Source organism: Myxine glutinosa, chromosome 1, assembly GCF_964187855.1.
Source record: "Myxine glutinosa chromosome 1, kmMyxGlut1.1, whole genome shotgun sequence".
Lineage (NCBI taxonomy): Eukaryota > Metazoa > Chordata > Myxini > Myxiniformes > Myxinidae > Myxine > Myxine glutinosa.
Genome location: NC_136261.1, coordinates 360948023 through 360971330, shown reverse-complemented (window position 1 = coordinate 360971330; position 23308 = coordinate 360948023). Strand labels below are relative to the sequence as shown.

Here is a 23308-nt window from a genome sequence, read left to right as displayed (position 1 = left end):
GTGTCATAAGGAACGAAGGAAAAAAAAACAGAGGTGCCTACACACAGGGAATGTTACCTTTATACCCTCACTAATTAGCATAGCTCCACCCCTCGCATGGAGACAAATATACACTTACGCGACATCCCGCCCTACTTCGTTACAGGAAGGTTTCTTCTTCTTCGTGATATTCGGAGCAAAATACCCCATACATTCTACCTGGGCTAAGGTATTTCATTGCCTACCCCCATAAACGTAACAATATGTATGTATGTATGTTTGTATGTATGTATGTATGTATGTATGTATGTACCTTTTGCTGGCATTTTGCGGGTTTAACCCCTTTAAAATTCACTTTCTCTGCAACCGTTGGTCCGAGTGACACAAAATTTTCACAGGAGCGCCTCCTCCTGTATAATTTTTAATGATAATTATGATGTTATAGGTCACATGGTACTGGCGCCATCTTTGAAAAACCGAAAATCCTTGCACCTCCATATCTCAGAAACCGCTCCAGGGAAAAAATTGATAAGGTGGCTCCTTGTAAAGTACTCCCCATGGGGGATAACATATGTTAATGCTGATGTGATAAGTGCCTTTATTATGACTTCATAAATCGACAAGTAGAACACTTAATATGATCAGTATGAAATTTCTTGAGTGTGAACTCGGGATAAATTGATTGAGAAAAGTAAATGAAGACGTCATCGGTCACGTGGTTCGGCCGCCATATTTTTACGGCGGAGCGTGCAGAGCAATGCCGTCTGGAACAGCGTTTGTCTGTCCGTCCGGTGTATGTGTGTATGGATGGATGTTCCTCACAAACGTCCACCAATCAGAGCTGCGGATCTGGTCACATGATCCAAGCCTGGTCACCTGGATCTGGTCACTGCGGATCTGGATCTAAGCCCGAGTACGCCGTTGTTAGACTATCGGTCAGTCTTGTTTCTCTTTGGAGTACAGTCGTTGATAATCCGAAATGCAGAAGGATGACAAGCTGAGTCAACCCACCTGGTCTTATTTTACGGTTAGACAGGTATCCTAATCCAGCCACCTGAACCGTTGAGCCAACACCAGGCTTAATGAATGAATGAATGAGTGAATGAATGAAACGCGTCTGCAAGAAGTGACACCTGCAAACAGCCGCCCAGAGCAGGGACGTTTCGCTCGCAGAATTTCTGGAATGATCTATTAATGGCTTCAAAGGAAGCGATTCGGTGAGACCCTGGCGGCGCTCCCTGTGCAAACAGTGACCTCATGGTTGGGCAGCTGCGGGGTCAGCCTGGCCCGTCCGACACCCATGACGTCACGGCACGATCGTGCACCACAAGAGCAAAGGAGTCGAAGCGTGCGGAGGTCCGCCACGGGCTTGGCATCGTGGTTGGGGTCTTCGTGCACGACCATTCACGACTATTCACGGCATTTGGTAAGTATTGTAAGTTACATCACGATTTTTAAATGGCATCTTAAATTTTTTGGAGGGATGTGGTTTTTAGTCGGATCCGAAAACTTGCCTCGTGATCAATAAGTCCGTCGTATCCTCACAGACGTCAGGTCACTGACTTGTTGATCCCACCAAGTGCAGTAAAACAGTTGTGATTACTGTAAGTAAAATGTGAAACGAAACATTTTTATTTAAAACGTGATATTGTAGCGGTTACCGCTGGATGTACATAATCGCCTTGCACCGGCCAGAACACGGCCAGACGCGCCTCTCCCGGGCATGCCCGGACTCACTGTTCCCGGGCACGCCCGAACCTCCCGGGCACGCCCGGTCTCGTCTTTCCCGGGCATGCCCGCTCTCGCCTTTCCAGGGCTCGCCCAGAGCGTCCGGGCATGCCCGCTCTCGCCTTTCCAGGGCTCGCCCAGAGCGTCCGGGCATGCCCGCTCTCGCCTTTCCAGGGCTCGCCCAGAGCGTCCGGGCATGCCCGCTATCGCCTTTCCAGGGCTCGCCCAGAGCGTCCGGGCATGCCCAGCCTCGACTTGCCAGGCCGCAGCCAAACACGCCCGGGCAGGTCCAGACTCGCCTTTCCAAGGCTCGCCCTTGATACCCGGGCATGCCCGGTATAGCTTTTGCCGGGCAAACTTCCCGACATAAATGTGTATATATATTGTTGCCCGAAAAACGGGCTGGGGAGAATACCTGAGCTGTTTTGTTTCAATAAAGCAACTCGGACGAATTCCGTCTTTGGTCGCGTCAATTCTTTCGACTCGCGTTGGAGCGCAGTTCCTTCATTGGTGACCTACCGACATGGATACGGCAGTGACGCTTAAACTGCCTACCTTCTGGGAGACTCACGCGGCTGTTTGGTTCGCCCAGGCGGACTCCCAGTTCGCCCTGCGAGGCATCACCGCAGACGACACCCGCTTCCACCATGTTGTGGCGGCGCTCGGTTCCGCCACCGCGGCCCGCGCCTTGAGCCTCCTCCAGCACCCGCCGGCTGCTGACAAATACGACGCGCTGAAGACGCTCCTCCTCGGCGCTTTCGCCCTCTCACCGGCAGCACGCGCACGGCGCCTGCTTGACCTGCCCGAGCTCGGCGACACGCGCCCGTCCGAGCGCATGGACTATATGCTCTCGTTGCTCGGCGAGCACTCTCTGGCATTCCTGTTCCGGGAGCTGTTCCTCCGTCAGCTGCCTAACCCGGTACGCCTCGCCCTGGCTGGCACGTTGATCACGGATTCCCGCGCCCTCGCCAGGGAAGCCGATAAGATCTCCTCGGCGGGCCAGCACATCGGCGCGGTTACCTGGAGCCCGCCGCCGTCCGAGGCGACGCCCACGACGCCCGAGCGCCCTGCGCGGTTGGAGGCCGAACTGCCGGTGCAACTGGCGGCCGCCACGCCGCACCGCCCGCTTCCGACACGACGGCCGGGGCCTCCACCTGACCGGGCGTGGTGTTATTACCACGCCAGGTTCGGACACAAGGCTCGGACGTGCCGGCCCCCGTGCACTTTCGGCAGGTCGGGAAACGGCCGGGCCAGCGTTCATTCCCAGCCATGAGCGCCGGCCACTCGGGCAACTTGCTGTTTATTCGGGACAAAGCGTCTGGACGGCGTTTCCTGTGCGACACCGGCGCCCAACTGAGCGTCATACCTGCCTCCGAGCAGGACAGGCTGGACGCAGTTTGCGGCCCTTCTTTGGTCGCTGCTAATGGCTCGGCCATACGCACTTTCGGCCCACGCGTCGTCACCCTCTGCTTCGGCAGCCAGCGCTTTCAATGGACTTTTGTTACCGCCAGCGTCCCCGTGGCTTTGCTGGGCGCCGACTTCCTCTGCGCGCACGGGCTGCTGGTCGACGTCAAACGACGTCGCCTTGTCCACGCCGAGACCTTCAGCTCCCTGGCGTGCACAATGAGCAGCTCCGCGCCGAACGAACTGGCGTGCGCCCTCCCGGCAACGAACGAGTTCGCTCGCCTGCTCATGGAATTCCCGGCTCTCACGCGGCCAACGTTTACAGCCGTCGCGGTGCGGCACGGGATCGAGCACCACATACCCACTACGGGCCTGCCGGTCTACGCCAGGGCCCGCCGCCTCGACCCAGCCAAGCTCGCCGTGGCAAAAGCCGAATTCGACGCGTTGGAGCACCTCGGCATCGTGCGGCGCTCCGATAGCGCGTGGGCCTCGCCACTGCACATCGTGCCAAAGCCGGGGGGTGGATGGCGCCCGTGTGGCGACTACCGCCGTCTCAATGACGCTACCACCCCCGACAGGTACCCGATCCCGCATATTCAGGACTTTTCCGCCCGTTTGGCGGGACGGGTCATCTTTTCGAAAATTGACCTGATACGGGGCTACCACCAGGTACCTGTCCGGGCGGCCGACGTCCCGAAGACGGCCGTCATCACGCCGTTCGGCCTGTTCGAATTTTTGCGGATGCCGTTTGGCCTCAAGAACGCGGCCCAGGCGTTCCAGCGCTTGATGGACGGCGTGCTGCGCGACCTGCCGTTTCTTTTCGTCTATCTGGACGACATCCTCGTCGCCAGCACGTCCCGTGCCGAGCACCTCCTCCACCTCCGAACACTGTTCGGTCGCCTCAGCGAGCACGGCTTAATTGTCAACCGGGTCAAATGCCACTTCGGCGCGATGACCGTTGACTTTTTGGGCCACCGCATCACCAAGACCGGGGCCGTGCCGCTGCCGACCTAGGTCGAGGCCATCACCACGTTCCCGCATCCCCGTTCCATCAAGGCCCTCCAAGAGTTCCTCGGCATGGTGAATTTTTATCACCGATTCGTGCCCCGCGCTGCTCAGCTCATGCGGCCCCTTTACGAGGCCCTCCGGGGCAAGCCGGCCAAGCATGACATTGTTTGGTCCGCGGCCATGGACGCGGCCTTCGCCAGTGCCAAACGGGCCCTCGCCGACGCAACGCTGCTGGCTCACCCGGTGCTCAACGCGCCCATCGCCCTCACTACGGACGCCTCCAACTACGCGGTGGGCGCCGTCCATGAGCAATGGGTGGACGGGGTTTGGCAGCCACTCGCTTTTTTCAGCCGGCAACTCCGGCCGAACGAGTTAAACTACAGCACGTTCGACCGCGAGCTGCTCGGGCTATTCCTGGCCGTTCGCCATTTCCGACACCTCCTGGAGGGCCGCCCGTTCACGGCTTTCGTCGACCACAAGCCGTTGGTCTACGCAATGGCTAAGGTCACGGAGCCGTGGTCGGCCCGCCAGCAGCGCCACCTCTCCGCCGTGTCGGAGTTCACCACAGACATCCAGCACGTCGCCGGCAAAGACAACGCCGTGGCCGACTGCCTTTCGCGGGCCAGCGCGAATGCGATCCACCTCGGCGTGGACTTCACGCTCATGGCGGCCGACCAGACCACCGACGCCTCGGTGCAGGCACTCCGCGTGGCGGACACGGGCCTCCGCCTGGCCGACATCCCCTTCGCGGGCACCGTCCTGCTCTGCGACCTCTCCCAGGGCCAGCCTCGCCCCATCGTGCCCGTTTCCTGGCAGCGCCGCATCTTCGCCTCCATCCACGGCCTTTCTCACCCGGGCCGGAAAGCTTCTCAGAAGCTGGTGTCGGCGCGTTTCGTCTGGCACGGCCTTCGACGAAACATCCGCGACTGGGCCAATGCCTGCACGGCCTGCCAGCGAGCCAAGGTCCACCGCCACACCCAGGCCCCGCTGGCACCTTTTGCCGTGCCTGAACGGCGTTTCGACCACGTCCACGTGGACCTGGTGGGTCCCCTGCCCCCCTCGCGGGGGTTCACCCATCTGCTCACCATGGTGGACAGGACCACCAGGTGGCCGGAGGCCATGCCCCTCACCTCCACCACCACCGCCGACGTGGCGCAGGCGTTCATCGCCACCTGGGTCGCGCGCTTCGGCGCACCAGCGGACATCTCGTCCGACCGCGGCCCACAGTTCACGTCTGAGCTTTGGGGCGCGGTCGCCCGTTCGTTGGGGGTCACGCTGCACCGCACCACGGCCTACCACCCCCAAGCCAATGGGTTGTGCGAGCGGTTTCACCGCTCCATGAAGGCCGCACTCATGGCCGGCCTTCAGGACGACGGTTGGGCCGACCGGCTGCCGTGGGTCCTTTTGGGCCTTCGCACGGCCCCCAAGGAAGACCTCCAGGCGTCCGCCGCCGAGCTCGTCTACGGCCAGCCACTCCGCGTCCCGGGCGAATTCGTGCCTGACGCTACCAGTCCCTGGTCCGCCGCTCGCCAGCGCTCGGACCTCCAGGAGGCCGCCCGACGATTTGCCCCCGTGCCGACGTCCCGCCACGGTGGCCCCCAGTCCTACGTCCCCCCGGCGCTTCGCACAGCGGAGTACGTCTTTGTGCGTCATAACGCGCACCGGGGGCCACTCCGGCCGCCGTACGACGGGCCCTTCCGGGTCCTGCGATGGGGCGACAAGTCTTTCATCGTCGACTTCGGCGGCCGGCCGGACCGGATTTCTGTGGACCGCCTCAAACCGGCGCACATGGACGTCGACCGACCACCACGGTTGGCCCTTCCTCCGCGGCGAGGCCGCCCCCCGTCCACAGTTCCCCCCGCTCGACCACCCACCACCACGTCAGACCCCTCCCCACGACCCTCCAGGGGTCGCTTCGGCCGGGTCATCCGGACCCCCCTTAAATTGACCCTGCCGGTGCAGGTCGATTCTGGAGGGGCGTGTGTAGCGGTTACCGCTGGATGTACATAATCGCCTTGCACCGGCCAGAACACGGCCAGACGCGCCTCTCCCGGGCATGCCCGGACTCACTGTTCCCGGGGACGCCCGGTCTCGTCTTTCCCGGGCATGCCCGCTCTCGCCTTTCCAGGGCTCGCCCAGAGCGTCCGGGCATGCCCGCTATCGCCTTTCCAGGGCACGCCCAGAGCGTCCGGGCATGCCCGCTATCGCCTTTCCAGGGCTCGCCCAGAGCGTCCGGGCATGCCCGCTATCGCCTTTCCAGTGCTTGCCCAGAGCGCCCGGGCACGCCCAGCCTCGACTTGCCAGGCCGCAGCCAAACACGCCCGGGCAGGTCCAGACTCGCCTTTCCAAGGCTCGCCCTTGATACCCGGGCATGCCCGGTATAGCTTTTGCCGGGCAAACTTCCCGACATAAATGTGTATATATATTGTTGCCCGAAAAACGGGCTGGGGAGAATACCTGAGCTGTTTTGTTTCAATAAAGCAACTCGGACGAATTCCGTCTTTGGTCGCGTCAATTCTTTCGACTCGCGTTGGAGCGCAGTTCCTTCAATATTAACCACCACGTGTGGCCTCCTCTTCATGATATTGTTGCGGATATGGGATTTGGCCTCCATCCATATCCGCTTGTAAATATTCCCCTATTTCCCCAATACTCCCCAACTATCCCCAATCCCCCATTCCCTAGTCCCATTGTCTGTAAACAACACTCTGTAGAACCGACCTTCCCCTTTTTCCCCCATTAAATGTCGTGCCCAGGTTCACCGCATCTCACGTAGACAACTATAGGACATCTTGCTAGTTATTCTTAGTCTATGTCAGTTAAGGACTCGTTTCCATTAATTCTGACTCTTCGTTGCACCAGAATGTGAATGTATGGCACCAGTAGTAAGTTTAGGACCTCCCAATACCTCCCCACAATCTCATCTCCGCATCCTCCCATCATCTCATGAAACAATCTATCTATAATTCCAGTAATCTCTGTGTGTTTGTTTGTACGTTTGTACGTTTGTACGTTTGTTTGTTTGTCTGTGACCGCTGTTTCTCGACAACCACGGGTCCGATATACTTTAAACTTGCCAGGTATATTGCTGGGGACCCGAGGATGTGCCTTTTCAAGGTTTGAAATTAATCGGACAAGTACTTACCGAGCTATGGCGATTTAGCCGTTCGCCGTTCGCTTTGGCGTTGCGAATGGACCAAACCATTGCATGTAAATAGAGGGGGGGGGGGTTCTGTGGTCGTTGCGAATGGACCAAACCATTCATGTAAATAGAGGGGGGGGGGGGTTCTGTGGTCGTTACTGCCACGTGGTTTCAAAGTTTTTTTTTGTTGTTGTTGTTTGCACGCATGTTTTTTTGCACCCACGTACGGGCACGCCCTAGGATGTTTACACACACACACCCCTACACAAATTTTTTTTTTTTTTTTTTTTGGCAAGGAACGGGCACCCACGTACGGGCACGTCCTAGCTTATATATAGTACGGGCATGCCCTAGTAACACCAACAACAACAACAGCGGCGCGGGGAGTGCGCGTCCTCACTCCGGCTTGGTTAGCCGCCATTGACCATGTGCTCCGATGGGGTTACCACACAGGGGCTGACTGTCAGCTCCTCGTCAAGGGCGGAGCCCGGTAACCCCCCCGCACCCAATAAGAAGCGGCGGACCGATTCCATCTGGGGCGGAGCTAACGAGCCGAGGGCGTGTCACTCCCCGCTGGATATACGCAGCCACCTACCGGAGGTGACGTAAGATGCGCCCCCAGCTTGGAGAGAGAAGTCGCCACCTCCAAGCGCTGGATACCTCCCGCCTCTTTGGACCGGACCGGGTCGATTCTGCCCCTGAGCCAAGGTGCACCTTGAGCCCTCGACTACCTGCCCCTCCTTGCCATCAATCCCTGTGTGAGTCAGTCTTGTCCCGTTTATCTGTGGTCTGTCAGGGCTAAGATAAGACCGTGTTTAAGTGCCCACCTTTCTGTGCTGTACCTCTTGTCCGTGTAATCTAAACATTCTGCAAACCCATATTATAACCTCCTCCGGAGGTCTTGAGAACTGTACCCCTGGTGTCGTGTCATTTAACCCAGCCGTTGTGTCCTTTCCTTCATTGTTCTAGCGTAGCGCGATTCGGCCAACGTTCGAGTGTAATCGGGTAACTTGTGCGAACACGGCGGCCATTCCGCTCAGCCCACCATAACATCAAAGTCGTGTCCGTAACAATTGGTGTCGAGGAGTGAGATCGGTCCCGGAGCGCGTTTCACGCGCTCGAAATTATAACGGCGAAATTTGATTGTGTTTTACAAAAAAATAAAAACCCGAATTTTGAAAGTCGCGCTATGGCAGACCAAGACGGCTGGGTTCCGGTAGAGGAGAGTGAGGCAGGGTCGATCCAGGACCAAAATGAGGGACATGAGGAGAGCGAAGCAGTGAGGGTGGCAGGGTCGCAAAATAGCGTCGTCGCGCACGAGGTTACGGGCGCGCAAAATGGCGCCTCGCACATGGCCACGGCGTCCACGCCCGCGACCGTAGTAGCGCCGCTGGTAGATTTGAACCTTTTTTTAATACAAATGAAGGCCCTTATGGACAAGAATAATGAAGAAATGGAAAACAGAATGATGGGGGCCCTTATGGGACAAATGGGAGACCAAATTGGAGGTTTGAAAAACAGTATGGGGGCAATGAGGGACGAATTGGGGGGCGACATGGGGGCCAATAGCCAATGGTTAGAACAAAGGATGGGGTCCAATAGCGAGAAATTGAGGGAGGACATGGGGGCCCAGATCGGAGGGTTAGGGAGTAGAATAGAGGGATTAGGAAACAAATTTGAGGGATTAGACAATAGATTAGGGGAAATACAGGAGGGGTTAATGGGGGTAGAAAACAGAATGGCCGCTCAAGAGAATCAAATGGAAGGGATGCAAAAGGGGTTAGAGGGGTTAGAAAACAGTATGGAAGGCAAATTGAGGGACATGAGGGACCAAGCGGAAAGGGAAGTTAACCAAATGGGGCAGCAGATAGAGGGGGTCAGAATGGGGGTAGAAACCAAACTGGATGCTCACAGGGAGGAAATGGAGCAGATGAGGGTGGCATCTGGGCAGGAGATGCAAGTGATGGGAGAAGAGATCAGAAGAGGTGTGAGTGAGGAGGTCGGAGGAGTGCGCGAGGAGGTGAGGCACTGTAAGGAGCACATGGAGAAGGAGGTGAGAAAGGGGACTGTAAAATTGCAAGGGGGCATAGAGGACCTGACGCAGGAGGTGGAACAGCTGACGGAGGGACAAAAAGGACTAACGGAGCAGGTTCAAAGGAACACTGCGGTATTAGGAGGGTTAAAAGCAACACAAAACGACATAAAAAACGACTTGATAGCGACAAAGAGGCAATGTCAGATGGTACGTGAGGGACTGACAACGAGGTTGGACGAGGTGATAGAGGTAATGGAGACGAAGGACCGGCAGGTGAGGACGCACATGGAAACGGTCAAGGTAGCCTTAGAGGACGAGCTTGAGGAGACGTACCGGGACATAAAAGAGGTGAAGCAGAAATTAGAAGAAGTGGAAGAAGGGGTGAGCGAAATTAAGAAGCGACGGAGAGGGGATAAGAAAGAGATAAAAGAGGAGATAAAAGAATTGGTCCAAAGTCTGTGTTTGGATCGTGATGATGTGCTCATTAACCGGATGAGGGATTCGCAGGTGATGGAGGAAAAGCGAAGAGGAAGAGGACCCGGTGTAAGTGGTGACCAATATGGTCGTGCGTATGATGCGCCAGGTGATTTAAGAAGCTTGGGGGTCGAGATGGACCCGGGTGTTCGTGAGAGGCCGTTGGTGAAGTGTGCGACAGGTCTGGTGTGCAAAAAAGGAGGTGTGCGAGAAAGTCCGACTCTGGGGTGTGTGAGGAAAAAGTGCGTGCCAAGGAGTGAGGGTGCTGGCGAGAGTGAGTCGGTCGTAGCGCATGTGCGAGGGAGCACATGGAAGCGCGGTGTGGTAAGTGTTACAGAGGGTGTGACGGGAGAGTGTGCGCAAGAGTGTGCGCGAGAAAGGTGTGTGACGGACAGGTGCATGGGGAAAGAGTGCGCTGTCAAAGGCAAGGAAGAATGCACGCCTGTGGTGAGTGTTACAGAGGGTGTGACGGGAGAGTGTGCGCAAGAGTGTGCGCGAGAAAGGTGTGTGACGGACAGGTGCATGGGGAAAGAGTGCGCTGTCAAGAGTAAGGGTGAAAGTAGTGAGAGTGACATGGAGCGTGAGTTAGTTGTGACAGGTGAGCGAGGATGTACACCTGGGATGGAAGGATGCACACCTGGAATGGTAGAGCGTGAGTGGGAATGCACGCTGGAATTGGTAGTGAGGCACGTGGTTGGGTGTGCGAGTGAGAGCACACCTGTGATTGTCACAGAGGAGGTGACCGAGGAGGGGGCGCGAAGAGGTGTGTTGGTGAGGTGTGCGAGTGGCGAATGTGTGCCAAGGTGTTCGGTGGTCAGGTGTGTGACCAAGGCTGGGAGTGGAATGAGTGTACCTGGGTGTGTTAGAGAAGGTACGACGAGGAGCATGGAAACGGCTGGATGTATGAGCACGAAAGGGGTAGCGTATGCTTATAAGCATGCAGGGGAGGCATCGACGTTAAACGGAGCAGCGGTTAGGTCGACTTTTAGCCGAAGCGGGCCCTCGGTGCGTGCCGGGCTTCGCGTGCTGCGAGAACCAGCGGGGATCCGAGCACGGCGGGTTCGAAAGAACCGCCGTGCGCGATCCACGCTGGGCCTCGCGTGGAACGGCCGCGTCCGGGCTCCACTAGGCGGAGCGGGCAGCCCAATAGGAAGGGTCGTCATGGCGACCACTTTCTATTGAGACGTGCCGGCAGGTCGAGATCGGGACATTGGATGGCTCCACGCCGAGGTGGTGCGTGGGATCTCGGCCCGGGTAAACCTCCTTCCCTGCACCGAATGCGGGACGTATCCAGCTGCTGGCACCAAACAACCCGCATTCATGGCTTGGCTTTACGAAGCCGGGCTTTGGACAGGAATTGGCGCACCGAGAGGCATTAGTGAGTAGACTGTGTGATGAGGATAGTGTTTTGGACCCAAAATTAGAAAAAAAAAACAAAATTTGATTGGCAAAGGATTGGCAGTAATGATTGGCAGATGATGGGTAGTGATTGGCAAATTTTTGATTTGTTGAAATTTGATGTGCAAAATTGGTAGTGGGAGATGCCCGATGTGGTGGGATGGCAACTCTGTCATCCCTCACAAAAGTGGGGGCAAAGGAGCTATAGATTAGGGAGTGTATGGCAGTGAAAACTAGCCCGGGTGGGTTAGGATATTGATAGGGATCTAGCGAAGATGACAGTAGGTAACGTTAAGATTAGTTAGTGACTGATACCTGTAGTGGGGACGCAGGTAGATTAGTGTGGATTATAATGACGAGGGAGCGCAATAGTTTAAAGGGACGACTGGGAAGCGCAAGTTTCAGAGGGGAGTAGTTAGATGAGATGATGCTGTGTGAGAACTGGACAGGTGTGTGGAGCAGTGAGTGTTGTGGATCAGCGCGAATGCGCTTGGGGAGAGAAGGGTGCAGGTGGCACCAGGTGTGAGAGCACAGGTGTGCAAGTGCAGGTGTGTGGAATATATGGAGCAGAGAATGAGTGGTGTGGAGAGAGTTGGAGTAAGTGGTACGGAGTGGTGTGCATGGTGCGAAGGTGTGAATGGGGGAAGAGTGGACCCCCATCACGGATACCCGGGGCGGGTAGTGTAAGTGTTAGGTAGAGGGTATAGGTAAATTGTGGTTGGATATTGGCATTTGTGGTGCGGTTGCAGAATGGTATTGTGGATGGGTGCATTAGTGTTGTGGAAATGGCTGGGCGTGTAGCCTGTTAGTGTGTGTAGTTGGTTGGGCACTCCACCACTGTGAGGATGTCGGCCAGGTGAGGCCGCAGGTGGGCTCTGGGAGCCGTTAGTGTCAGTGGGGCCCGAGGATCCGGAGGACGGACCCGGGTATCCCAGTGCCAGAGAGGGCACCGAGTGGGGAGAGCGCCAGAGGGCCTTCCCCAGTTAGATAAGTTAGGGCGAGGAGCAGGTAAGCTCGGAGGCAACTGCAGTGGTGGAGGTGTGCAGGTGGGTAGACCTGCTGGGAGAGCTACACGTCGCGGCCCAGAAATTGCGCGAGGGCACCGGGAGATGAATCGGGGGAGTGAGACCCCAAATTGAAAAGCACCACAGTTTGGGCAATGGGAATTGGTTTTTAGAACCCATAGTGTAAGAGGGCCAATGGTTTGGCAGGAGAAAGACCCCGGGTAATGTAAAGTTGTTAAAGTCATTTAGGAAATAGTTAGGATTGATGAACCTGTCGCACCATACGCAGCCACTTACCTGTGGTGATGATGACTCCACACCTGTGTTTTCTTTGTTCTGTGTGCAGGAAAGGAGAATTGCTGTTGGATTTGTGAGACTCATCACGACGTGGATGAGACATTGGGGTGATTCCATCTCTCCCTCCCTAGGAGGGACTGATGATGAATTGGTGATGGCAAATTATGGTGTTGAGTTGGAGATGGCAAATTTTGATGAGAGTTGGAAAGGGCAAATTTGATTGGTTAGGAGGGAGAGAAGACGAATTTGGTTTATGGGAGGAACGGGGAAGACAGTAGGGACGGTTGTTGATTTGTAAAGTAGATGTTTATGGGTAGTGTTGTGTTTTGTGGATACAGTAAGGGGTAAGGGAGGGGCAATGTAGGTTACCTGGTGGGGGGGGGGGGGCGTACGGTAGGAACGTACCTGTCTCACCTGGTTCCCATGTGCCCCCAGTGTGCATTACCTTATGTTGCGTGCACTTTTGCGCCCTTACCACCTTACTCACTTGTCTTCTTCTTTTGTCTCCCACCTCCGAGGATCTGGCTTTGGGGCAGAGAGAGAGGAGAGAGAGGTGCTGGCTCCGCAGTTGTGGGCCTGCACTTTCGCTGCTTGCTGCCGGGATCGATACACCATATGGACCGCAATTTTTGTGGCCGCCCACCATGGACCGCAGTTCTCTTGCGGGCAAGCACCACCCGTGGATGGACCTATGGGTCAACGTGGCACCTATGCCATACAGGTGAACCACTAATAGTTGGCCCCCTGACACCACAATACAGAAATGGACGTGGTTGGTGCCTTTCTTTATTTTTAAAGAAGCAAGAAGGCCAAGTGCACCACATGAAGGCAAGACCAGCGGCAGAACATCGGCCGGCTGCGACACCACCGGTGATTGTTGAACACTTTATTGGTGCACCGGATGGTGCTGACTGTGTATGGGGTGGTGCTTTTGGTGCTTGGAAGGGGTGCTCTGCACATTATTAAAGGCCGTAAGGCCACAGAGCACTCGTGGGTTGGTGTATCGATGCTGGCATGCGTGCTCTCTCTATGCATAACATCTGCATGTGTTCCTCCAAAAACAGGTCCTGGATCGTAGTGTAAATATCAGTGTAGTCTTATGTAAATAATGCTCCCTACCGGCTGTATGTTTAGTTTGAGAATTCTTTCCGCGATTCGGTTATCCTGTGGGTGTGTTTCTGTGAGGAGAAGGGTGCAACGTCGCAGGGGGACATATTTACTCATTTGTGAACATCTGTAAAACTGTCGCACTCAGGGTAGAGTTAATAGTAGAGGGAACTACATCTGAGTGCCACACTAAAGTAGGTAAAAATTTATCGGGTCGGGACGCCCCGAGGTAGAGAAGGGTGCAATGTTGCGGATATGGGATTTGGCCTCCATCCATATCCGCTTGTAAATATTCCCCTATTTCCCCAATACTCCCCAACTATCCCCAATCCCCCATTCCCTAGTCCCATTGTCTGTAAACAACACTCTGTAGAACCGACCTTCCCCTTTTTCCCCCCATTAAATGTCGTGCCCAGGTTCACCGCATCTCACGTAGACAACTATAGGACATCTTGCTAGTTATTCTTAGTCTATGTCAGTTAAGGACTCGTTTCCATTAATTCTGACTCTTCGTTGCACCAGAATGTGATTGTATGGCACCAGTAGTAAGTTTAGGACCTCCCAATACCTCCCCACAATCTCATCTCCGCATCCTCCCATCATCTCATGAAACAATAACACCAACAACAACAACAGCGGCGCGGGGAGTGCGCATCCTCACTCCGGCTTGGTTAGCCGCCATTGACCATGTGCTCCGACGGGGTTACCACACAGGGGCTGACTGTCAGCTCCTCGTCAAGGGCGGAGCCCGGTAACCCCCCCGCACCCAATAAGAAGCGGCGGACCGATTCCATCTGGGGCGGAGCTAACGAGCCGAGGGCGTGTCACTCCCCGCTGGATATACGCAGCCACCTACCGGAGGTGACGTAAGATGCGCCCCCAGCTTGGAGAGAGAAGTCGCCACCTCCAAGCGCTGGATACCTCCCGCCTCTTTGGACCGGACCGGGTCGATTCTGCCCCTGAGCCAAGGTGCACCTTGAGCCCTCGACTACCTGCCCCTCCTTGCCATCAATCCCTGTGTGAGTCAGTCTTGTCCCGTTTATCTGTGGTCTGTCGGGGCTAAGATAAGACCGTGTTTAAGTGCCCACCTTTCTGTGCTGTACCTCTTGTCCGTGTAATCTAAACATTCTGCAAACCCATATTATAACCTCCTCCGGAGGTCTTGAGAACTGTACCCCTGGTGTCGTGTCATTTAACCCAGCCGTTGTGTCCTTTCCTTCATTGATCTAGCGTAGCGCGATTCGGCCAACGTTCGAGTGTAATCGGGTAACTTGTGCGAACACGGCGGCCATTCCGCTCGGCCCACCATAACATCAAAGTCGTGTCCGTAACAATATTAACCACCACGTGCGGCCTCCTCTTCGTGATATTAACCACCACGTGTGGCCTCCTCTTCATGATATTAACCACCACGTGTGGCCTCCTCTTCGTGATATTAACCACCACGTGTGGCCTCCTCTTCATGATATTAACCACCACGTGTGGCCTCCTCTTCGTGATATTAACCACCACGTGCGGCATCCTCTTCATGATATTAACCACCACGTGCGGCCTCCTCTTCGTGATATTAACCACCACGTGCGGCCTCCTCTTCGTGATATTAACCACTACGTGCGGCCTCCTCTTCGTGATATTAACCACCACGTGCGGCCTCCTCTTCGTGATATTAACCACCACGTGCGGCCTCCTCTTCGTGATATTAACCACCACGTGTGGCCTCCTCTTTGTGATATTAGCCACCACGTGCGGCCTCCTCTTCGTGATATTAACCACCACGTGCGGCCTGCTCTTCGTGATATTAACCACCACGTGCGGCCTCCTCTTCGTGATATTAACCACCACGTGCGGCCTCCTCTTCGTGATATTAACCACTACGTGCGGCCTCCTCTTCGTGATATTAACCACCACGTGCGGCCTCCTCTTCGTGATATTAACCACCACGTGCGGCCTCCTCTTCGTGATATTAACCACCACGTGTGGCCTCCTCTTTGTGATATTAGCCACCACGTGCGGCCTCCTCTTCGTGATATTAACCACCACGTGCGGCCTGCTCTTCGTGATATTAACCACCACGTGCGGCCTCCTCTTCGTGATATTCACCACCACGTGCGGCCTCCTCTTCGTGATATTAACCACCACGTGCGGCCTCCTCTTCGTGATATTAACCACCACGTGCGGCCTCCTCTTCGTGATATTAACCACCACGTGCGGCCTCCTCTTCGTGATATTAACCACCACGTGTGGCCTCATCTTCGTGATATTAACCACCACGTGCGGCCTCCTCTTCGTGATATTAACCACCACGTGCGGCCTCCTCTTTGTGATATTAGCCACCACGTGCGGCCTCCTCTTCGTGATATTAACCACCACGTGCGGCCTCCTCTTCGTGATATTAACCACCACGTGCGGCCTCCTCTTCGTGATATTAACCACCACGTGCGGCCTCCTCTTCGTGATATTAACCACCACGTGCGGCCTCCTCTTCGTGATATTAACCACCACGTGTGGCCTCATCTTCGTGATATTAACCACCACGTGCGGCCTCCTCTTCGTGATATTAACCACCACGTGCGGCTCCTCTTCGTGATATTAACCACCACGTGCGGCCTTCTCTTCGTGATATTAACCACCACGTGCGGCCTCCTCTTCGTGATATTAACCACCACGTGCGGCCTCCTCTTCGTGATATTAACCACCACGTGCGGCCTCCTCTTCGTGATATTAACCACCACGTGCGGCCTCCTCTTCGTGATATTAACCACCACGTGTGCCCTCCTCTTCGTGATATTAACCACCACGTGCGGCCTCCTTTGACCCCCATTCTCCCCCACATCTATTATTTATCCAAGTCTCCCTGATTTGTCCCTCAAACATCCTGTTGTTGTGCGCATGTGCCAATTTGCATGGCCCTGTGTGCATGCGCATGTACATGTACATGTCCATGTCCATGTTTGTGTGTACATATTTGTCCTTTTTCATGTCTATTCATGTATTATGTTCATTCATGTCTATTCATGTTCATCGTGTAATTCATGTACATGTCTGTCGATGTCTATTCATGTACATCGTCATGTTTGCATGTATGTTTTGGTATGTCCATGAGTGTGTGTTCGTGTGGCGATTTGCATGTCCATTTGTGTATACATATGTGTGCGTGTCTATTTGCATGTTCGTGTGTGCAGGTACATGCTCGCGTGAGCATATATGCCTGTGTGCATGTACATGTCTATCCATGTACATAGTCATGTGTGCATGCATGTTTTCGTGTGGATGTACATGTCCATTTGTGTGTACATATGTGGGTATATGTGTCTATTTGCATGTTCGTGTGTGCAGGTATATGCCTGTGTGTGTATGTACATGCCTAACCATGTACATGTCCATGTGCGTGCTCGTGTGTGGATGTCCATGTTTGTGTGTGGTTGTACATGTCCATGTGCCTTTTCATGTGTGGATGTCCATGTTTGTGTGTGGTTGTCCATGCTTGTGTGTGGTTGTCCATGTTTGTGTGTGGTTGTACATGTTTGTGTGTGGTTGTACATGTTTGTGTGTGGTTGTCCATGTTTGTGTGTGGTTGTCCATGTTTGTGTGTGGTTGTCCATGTTTGTGTGTGGTTGTCCATGTTTGTGTGTGGTTGTACAGTTTGTGTGTGGTTGTACATGTTTGTGTGTGGTTGTACATGTTTGTGTGTGGTTGTACATGTTTGTGGGTGGTTGTACATGTTTGTGGGTGGTTGTACATGTCCATGCGCCTTTTCATGTGTGGATGTCCATGTTCGTATGTGGATGTACATGTCAAACTGCGTGTGATAAAGTGGAATGGAGCCCTCCACGGTCTCAAAGTCTCCACCTTCACGTGTGCGTGTATATAATATGTGCGTGCATGTGCTTACAAGTTGCTGATGTCGGTTGCTATATCTACATGTAGGTGGGTTTCAGGAGAAGGATGGGAGACATACCTTCCACTAGCAGGTCTCAAAGTGTTTTTATGTTTTTTTTTGTTTTTTTTTGTGTTTTTTGTGTTTTTTTTGTTTTTTTTTGTGTTTACAATAAGTGTGTTTTTATGCTCACCATTATAAACAAGTTATTTTATAACGCAGTGTTAATCTTTTTTTTATGAACAACCATAATGATAGCTCGTGTCAGTGCACTGTTTTTTGTGTTAAAATGCACTTGAAAATCCTAAGACGATTTTACCTTAACAAATGCACTTTGACCCCAACCAGCCTCGATTCTGTTCCTGTTGAAGCACCTCAAGATGGCCTCAAAAGGGAATGTTTCAGATTCCTTGGATACGGTGGTAATCGCCATGCGAGAACTGCGGCTTCTGCAAATCAACTCGGCAATTCCCCGCAGGTTGTCCAACGATTCTCCGACTTGGCGAGGCTCTTACAATATGAAAGGTCAAGCCATCGGTGGATCAGCAGAATCTGGTATCCACGGTGCCAAGTGTCCAAAACCATCATGGAGGGCAACCGGAACTGGTGCGAAGCGTCATGGTGAAATAGGTCAGAGTGAGAGCGTGTGGTTCAACAAGGCCCAGGAGAATGGAAAACAATCAAGGGTGTCACGAAGGAATGATACTTTTGTGGGATGTCCTGGAAACGTCGAGGGTCGACTTGATTGGTCAGCCACCCTGTTTTCTGAAGGCCGTGTCCGACAACCGCTGGTGCTTGGAGACAACAGTTTGGCAGATCTTGTGGCTGGATGGACAATGAGGCCTCACCCTGCTCACAGTGTTCCTCTGGAAACTCAGCAACGTCGCTCAGGACCAAGACTACCATTTCTGCGGTGTCGAAACTTTAGCAAAGGGCACGTGATGCCGGGTGCTTGGGATCAACGTGCCACACCATACAAGAGACGTTCGGATGGATATTCCCATGTTGGCGATGGCTCCAGAGATTCCCCAAGAACTGAAACGGGAAATGGACACGAGAACGTGGTTCGTAAATCTACAAAATGTGGTCCTTCTTTTATCAAAGTAATACTCTTTGATTAAATGTGATGTTGGGATCTTGTGATCACCGGGGACGATAACTAGCATGTCATGAATTGGGAAACAAAAACTCAATTACAAACATAATCAAGCTTGGTTAAATATTGATGGGAATATTCAGTCATCTTGTGCTGGATTCAAGGTGCATCTCCAACACATTTACAGTCCACGGGTGCATTTTCCTGTGATAGGGATGCATAGTCACCTGTTTCATCAGCTGGCAACTCATTTAATAATAAATCGCAAACGTATATTTTGCACTCGCTCCATCCTCACCACTGTCTGTAGTCGCTCCACCATCACCACTGCCTGCAGTCGCTCCATCCTCACTACTGCCGGCAGTCGCTCCATCCTCACTACTTCCTGCAGTCGCTCCATCCTCACTACTGCCTGCAGTCGCTCCATCCTCACTACTGCCTGCAGTCGCTCCATCCTCACTACTGCCTGCAGTCGCTCCACCATCACCGCTGCCTGCAGTCGCTCCACAATCAACGCTGCCTGCAGTCGCTCCACCATCACCGCTGCCTGCAGTCGCTCCGCCATCACCGCTGCCTGCAGTCGCTCCGCCATCACCGCTGCCTGCAGTCGCTCCACCCTCAATACTGCCTGCACTCGCTCCACCCTCAATACTGCCTGCACTCGCTCCACCCTCAATACTGCCTGCACCCGCTCCACCCTCAATACTGCCTGCACTCGCTCCACCCTCAATACTGCCTGCAGTCGCTCCACCCTCAATACTGCCTGCACTCACTCCACCCTCAATACTGCTTGCACTTGCTGCACCATCACCACTGTCTGCCGTCACTGCACCATTACCACTGTCTGCTGTCACTGCACCATCACCACTGTCTGCCGTTGCCGCAGCATCACCACTGTCTGCCGTCGCCGCACCACCACCACTGTCTGCCGTCGCTGCACCATCACCACTGTCAATCTCCTCTTGGTCCACAAACAACGTAACAAACTTTTACCTTCAAGTCACACTCCATTACCTCCTCCATCAAAGTTTGTTCCCTCAACCTATTGATAACAATGCCCTAATATTGCTCACATCGAACATTTATATGGTTGTTTATAATCTTCCTCGATTCTACTTGTTCCCCAACTAACTCATTTTCTATTAAACAGTTTCCCTACCATCTTTTCGCAACGTTTCTTTCTTGAACCCCCTCCCCCGTCCCCCCTCCCCCCCAAAAAAACAAACCACTTTAATGTATTAATGAGATCGTAGAGGAGTGGGACAAAATGGAAGGGGAGTGAAATGAGCAAGAGTGGGTTGACCCTTGCGATTTTCCCAAATGTGGGAAACTCGACCGTGCAATTTGTGGTAGTGGGGACTGCGTTTGCGCTATCCCTGATATTTCAACAAAGCAGATAAACTTACATTTACTACTGGGTGGGGGAATGGTTTAGATTATTAGAGGTTAACTCATTCACCTGTACCTGGAACGGGCTTCGAACTGGGGCTTGACAGCCCATGGTGTTATCTCGTAGGAAGTTGGAGTATGAATTGTGAGTCGTCCCTCGTCTGGACGTTCAGCTGGATATCCCGTTTACCGACATTCGTTTGTGGATGTTGAAGATCCCAAGGGGGCACTGCATCAGCGGCACAGCGGTGCTCCCAGCGAGGAAACAAACATCAGACACAGACTCCATGTTAAATTAAATAATGAATTTATATATTAAACATATACATTTTATTTTTTGATGATTTAAACCACGAGCTATTTCTCATATGGGTGAAAATAAATAAATTCGTTCAACTCCCCCTCCAGGTTTAGTCGGCTGTGATATTTTTGTGGAAGGGACCCTCTGGAACAATTACAGAATGTGGTTTCAAATTGTGGTTTCGCTTTGAATCTACAGGGGGGGGGGGGCTAAACATTTTTGAAATACCCGCCGAACAAAAAACGACTCCTGCGAACAATTGACGACGCTTCCGAACTCCCGCGCATGTTTGGCGAACTTTTGGAGCCTAAAATACGAATGTTGGACTTTGCCATTTTTTCGACATTCACATCCTTCGCGAACCGTTCGCGTGTCCCGTGAAAACCCACCTTAAAAGGGTTGGCGCCATGAAGGGCATCCGGCCATAAAAACATTGCCTCAAAAATGGAACCATGACAATTACAACTACATATGGGCAGGGTACAGCCCGAAGTACCCCGTGGGGGACCCCACTCCCTCTCGTCAAAACTCAAGGTGGGGAACCCGATCGAAGCAATGGTGGAAATCACTCCATTTACAGTGCATTCAGAAAGTATTCAGACCCCTTCACTTTTTTCACATTTTGTTATGTTGCAGCCTTATGCTGAAATCGTTTGAATTCATTTTTTCCCTCATCAATCTACACTCAATTCCCCATAATAACAAAAAGAAAACAGGATTTTAGAAAGTTTTGCAAATTTATTAAAAAGAAAAAACTGAAATATCACATTGACATAAGTATTCATACCCTTTGCTATGACACTTGAAATTTAGCTCAGGTGCCTCCCATTTCTTTTGATCATCTTTGAGATGTTTCTACACCTTGATTGGAGTCCACCTGTGGTAAATTCAATTGATTGGACATGATTTGGAAAGGCACACACCTGTCTATATAAGGTCTCACAGCTGACAATGCATATCAGAGCAAAAACCAAGCCATGAGGTCGAAGGAACTGCTTGCAGAGCTCAGAGACAGGATTGTGTCGATGCCCAGATCTGGGGAAGCCTACAAAAAAAAATCTCTGCTGCATTGAAGGTTCCCAAGAGCACAGTCGCCTCCATAATTCTTAAATGGAAGAAGTTTGGGACAACCAGGACTCTTCCTAGACCTGGTCACCCGGCCAAACTGAGCAATCGGGGGAGAAGGGCCTTGGAAAGAGAGGTGACCAAGAACCCGATGGTCACTCTGGCTGAGCTCCAGAGATCCTATGTGGAGATGGGAGAAACTTCCAGAAGGACAACCATCACTGCAACACTCCACCGATCTGGGCTTTTTGGCAGAGTGGCGAGACTGTAGCCTCTCCTCGGTGAAAGACACATGAAAACCTGCTTGGAGTTTGCAAAAAAGCACCTGAAGGACTCTCAGACTGTGAGAAACAAGATTCTGTGGTCTGATGAAACCAAGATTGAACTGTTTGGCCTCCGTTATAAGTGAGATCCGATTTGAATGTTTGTTTGGCAATGTTTGGCAATGTTTGGCAAGATCCGATTTTCGGGATATAAGTGAAGAATGAAGATTTTCCCACGAGCCTGAATGATTTTTTTTAATGTCACCCAATTTTGTGTAACATCATGAAAGTCGGTGAAAATGAGGCTCATTACAAAAAAAAAAAATTGTACAGCACAGTTTTTGCAACAATAAAAAATCCCTGTGGGCCTCTGAGGCGCAATCACTGCTTCCGAGGGTTAAACGCGTCTTTGGAAAAACGCCACCATAAATCTTCTTTGGAAAAACGCCACGATAAAGCTAACTTAATATAGCTATACACCTCAACATGCAACCCATTGACGGCAATGGCGGGGAAAACCCGCTCGGAGGAGAAAACCCCCGTTGGGGAGGGGGGTAAATTAATGCGCTACAACCTTCATTATGCAACCCTTGGTCATCCGGTCAAGTTTGGTTGAGATTGCATACGTCACGACGGAATGTATTGGCGTCAAAAAATCATCAGACAGACGGACAGACACAAATGAAATGGTGTATTTTAGTGTGATTCCTGCGTTTTGCCATTTCCAACACTGTGAAGTGATACTTCAGCTGAAGTTTCTTGGGCGGTTGACATCATCGAAACTAGGTCTGTGCTCCAAATATATCCTTTTTTTAATGCTGCAATTTTCTCTGACGGTAAGAGGCGCAATAGATATTTCCGGTTGAAGTCTCCATGCTTGGTTTTGTAGTCTTTTTATGGAGCTACTTTTAACGATAGCTACAGTCGCTACACAGATGATGCACACCGGTCGAGCATTGCGTCTCCATGGGAAGACAATCTAGCGGGCGGAAATTCCATTTACATGCAACGGACAATTTACTCTACGGTAAATAAACAAGACCGATAGCGTAACAACGGCGTAGTCAGGCTTGTTTGATACTTTAGTTGAAGAGGATAGTATAACCTGGGTGGGGATACCAGTTAGCAGAAATAATGTAAATATTAAAAAAAAAAATCAATAAACGCCACCTTCCTGTGCCACCTTAAGTCGAACGCCAGGCATTGACAGCAGGTTCGTGAAGGACTTGGACAAAAAACGTTCCCAGTCTGAATGTTGCTATATCCAGTCAATGGCGAAACTGGAAATGGGGAATCCACGAATGTCACGGATGGAAACTCTTACGTCATTTCCTCATTCGGCTTTAAACTCAATATCTCTATATTTTAATTCCAAGCAGCATCATTCATCATTTCAATCACAAATTAATTAGTGCGGGAGCCCAGAAACATTTGTTTCACATCTCGAGTACAAAAGGTTTGAGGCCTGGAATATATGCATCTATGATAGGAGACCCCAAAAAGGCAATTCTTAAGTTCTGCAATTCTGCACAGCAACCAGGGGGCGCCACCAAAGACCCCTAAATGTGACTCTTAATTCACAATTTGAGTACATCTTTCAAACTTGTCTTAAAATGTTCTCTATAGGAGTGGAAATCAGAATTCCCAATTCTTAAGTTTTCAATTTGTGTATTAGGTCGCTTAAGAACGAATTAATATTAATGCTAATTAACGCTAATTAGCATTTTTAATTCACAATTTG

The 23308-nt window shown here is 52.5% G+C and overlaps 1 protein-coding gene across 1 annotated transcript; it reads left to right on the top strand.

Annotated features, from left to right (window-relative positions):
• Positions 1 to 1308: 1308 nt before the first annotated feature.
• LOC137413210 (PAK4-inhibitor inka1-like) lies at positions 1309 to 19712 on the top strand. The gene is made up of 2 exons (XM_078769970.1): positions 1309 to 1405; positions 17802 to 19712. The coding sequence occupies exon 2, from the start codon at positions 17834 to 17836 to the stop codon at positions 18572 to 18574; it is 741 nt and encodes a 246-aa protein (XP_078626096.1). The 5' UTR covers positions 1309 to 1405; positions 17802 to 17833; the 3' UTR covers positions 18575 to 19712.
• The last annotated feature ends 3596 nt before the right edge of the window (positions 19713 to 23308 follow it).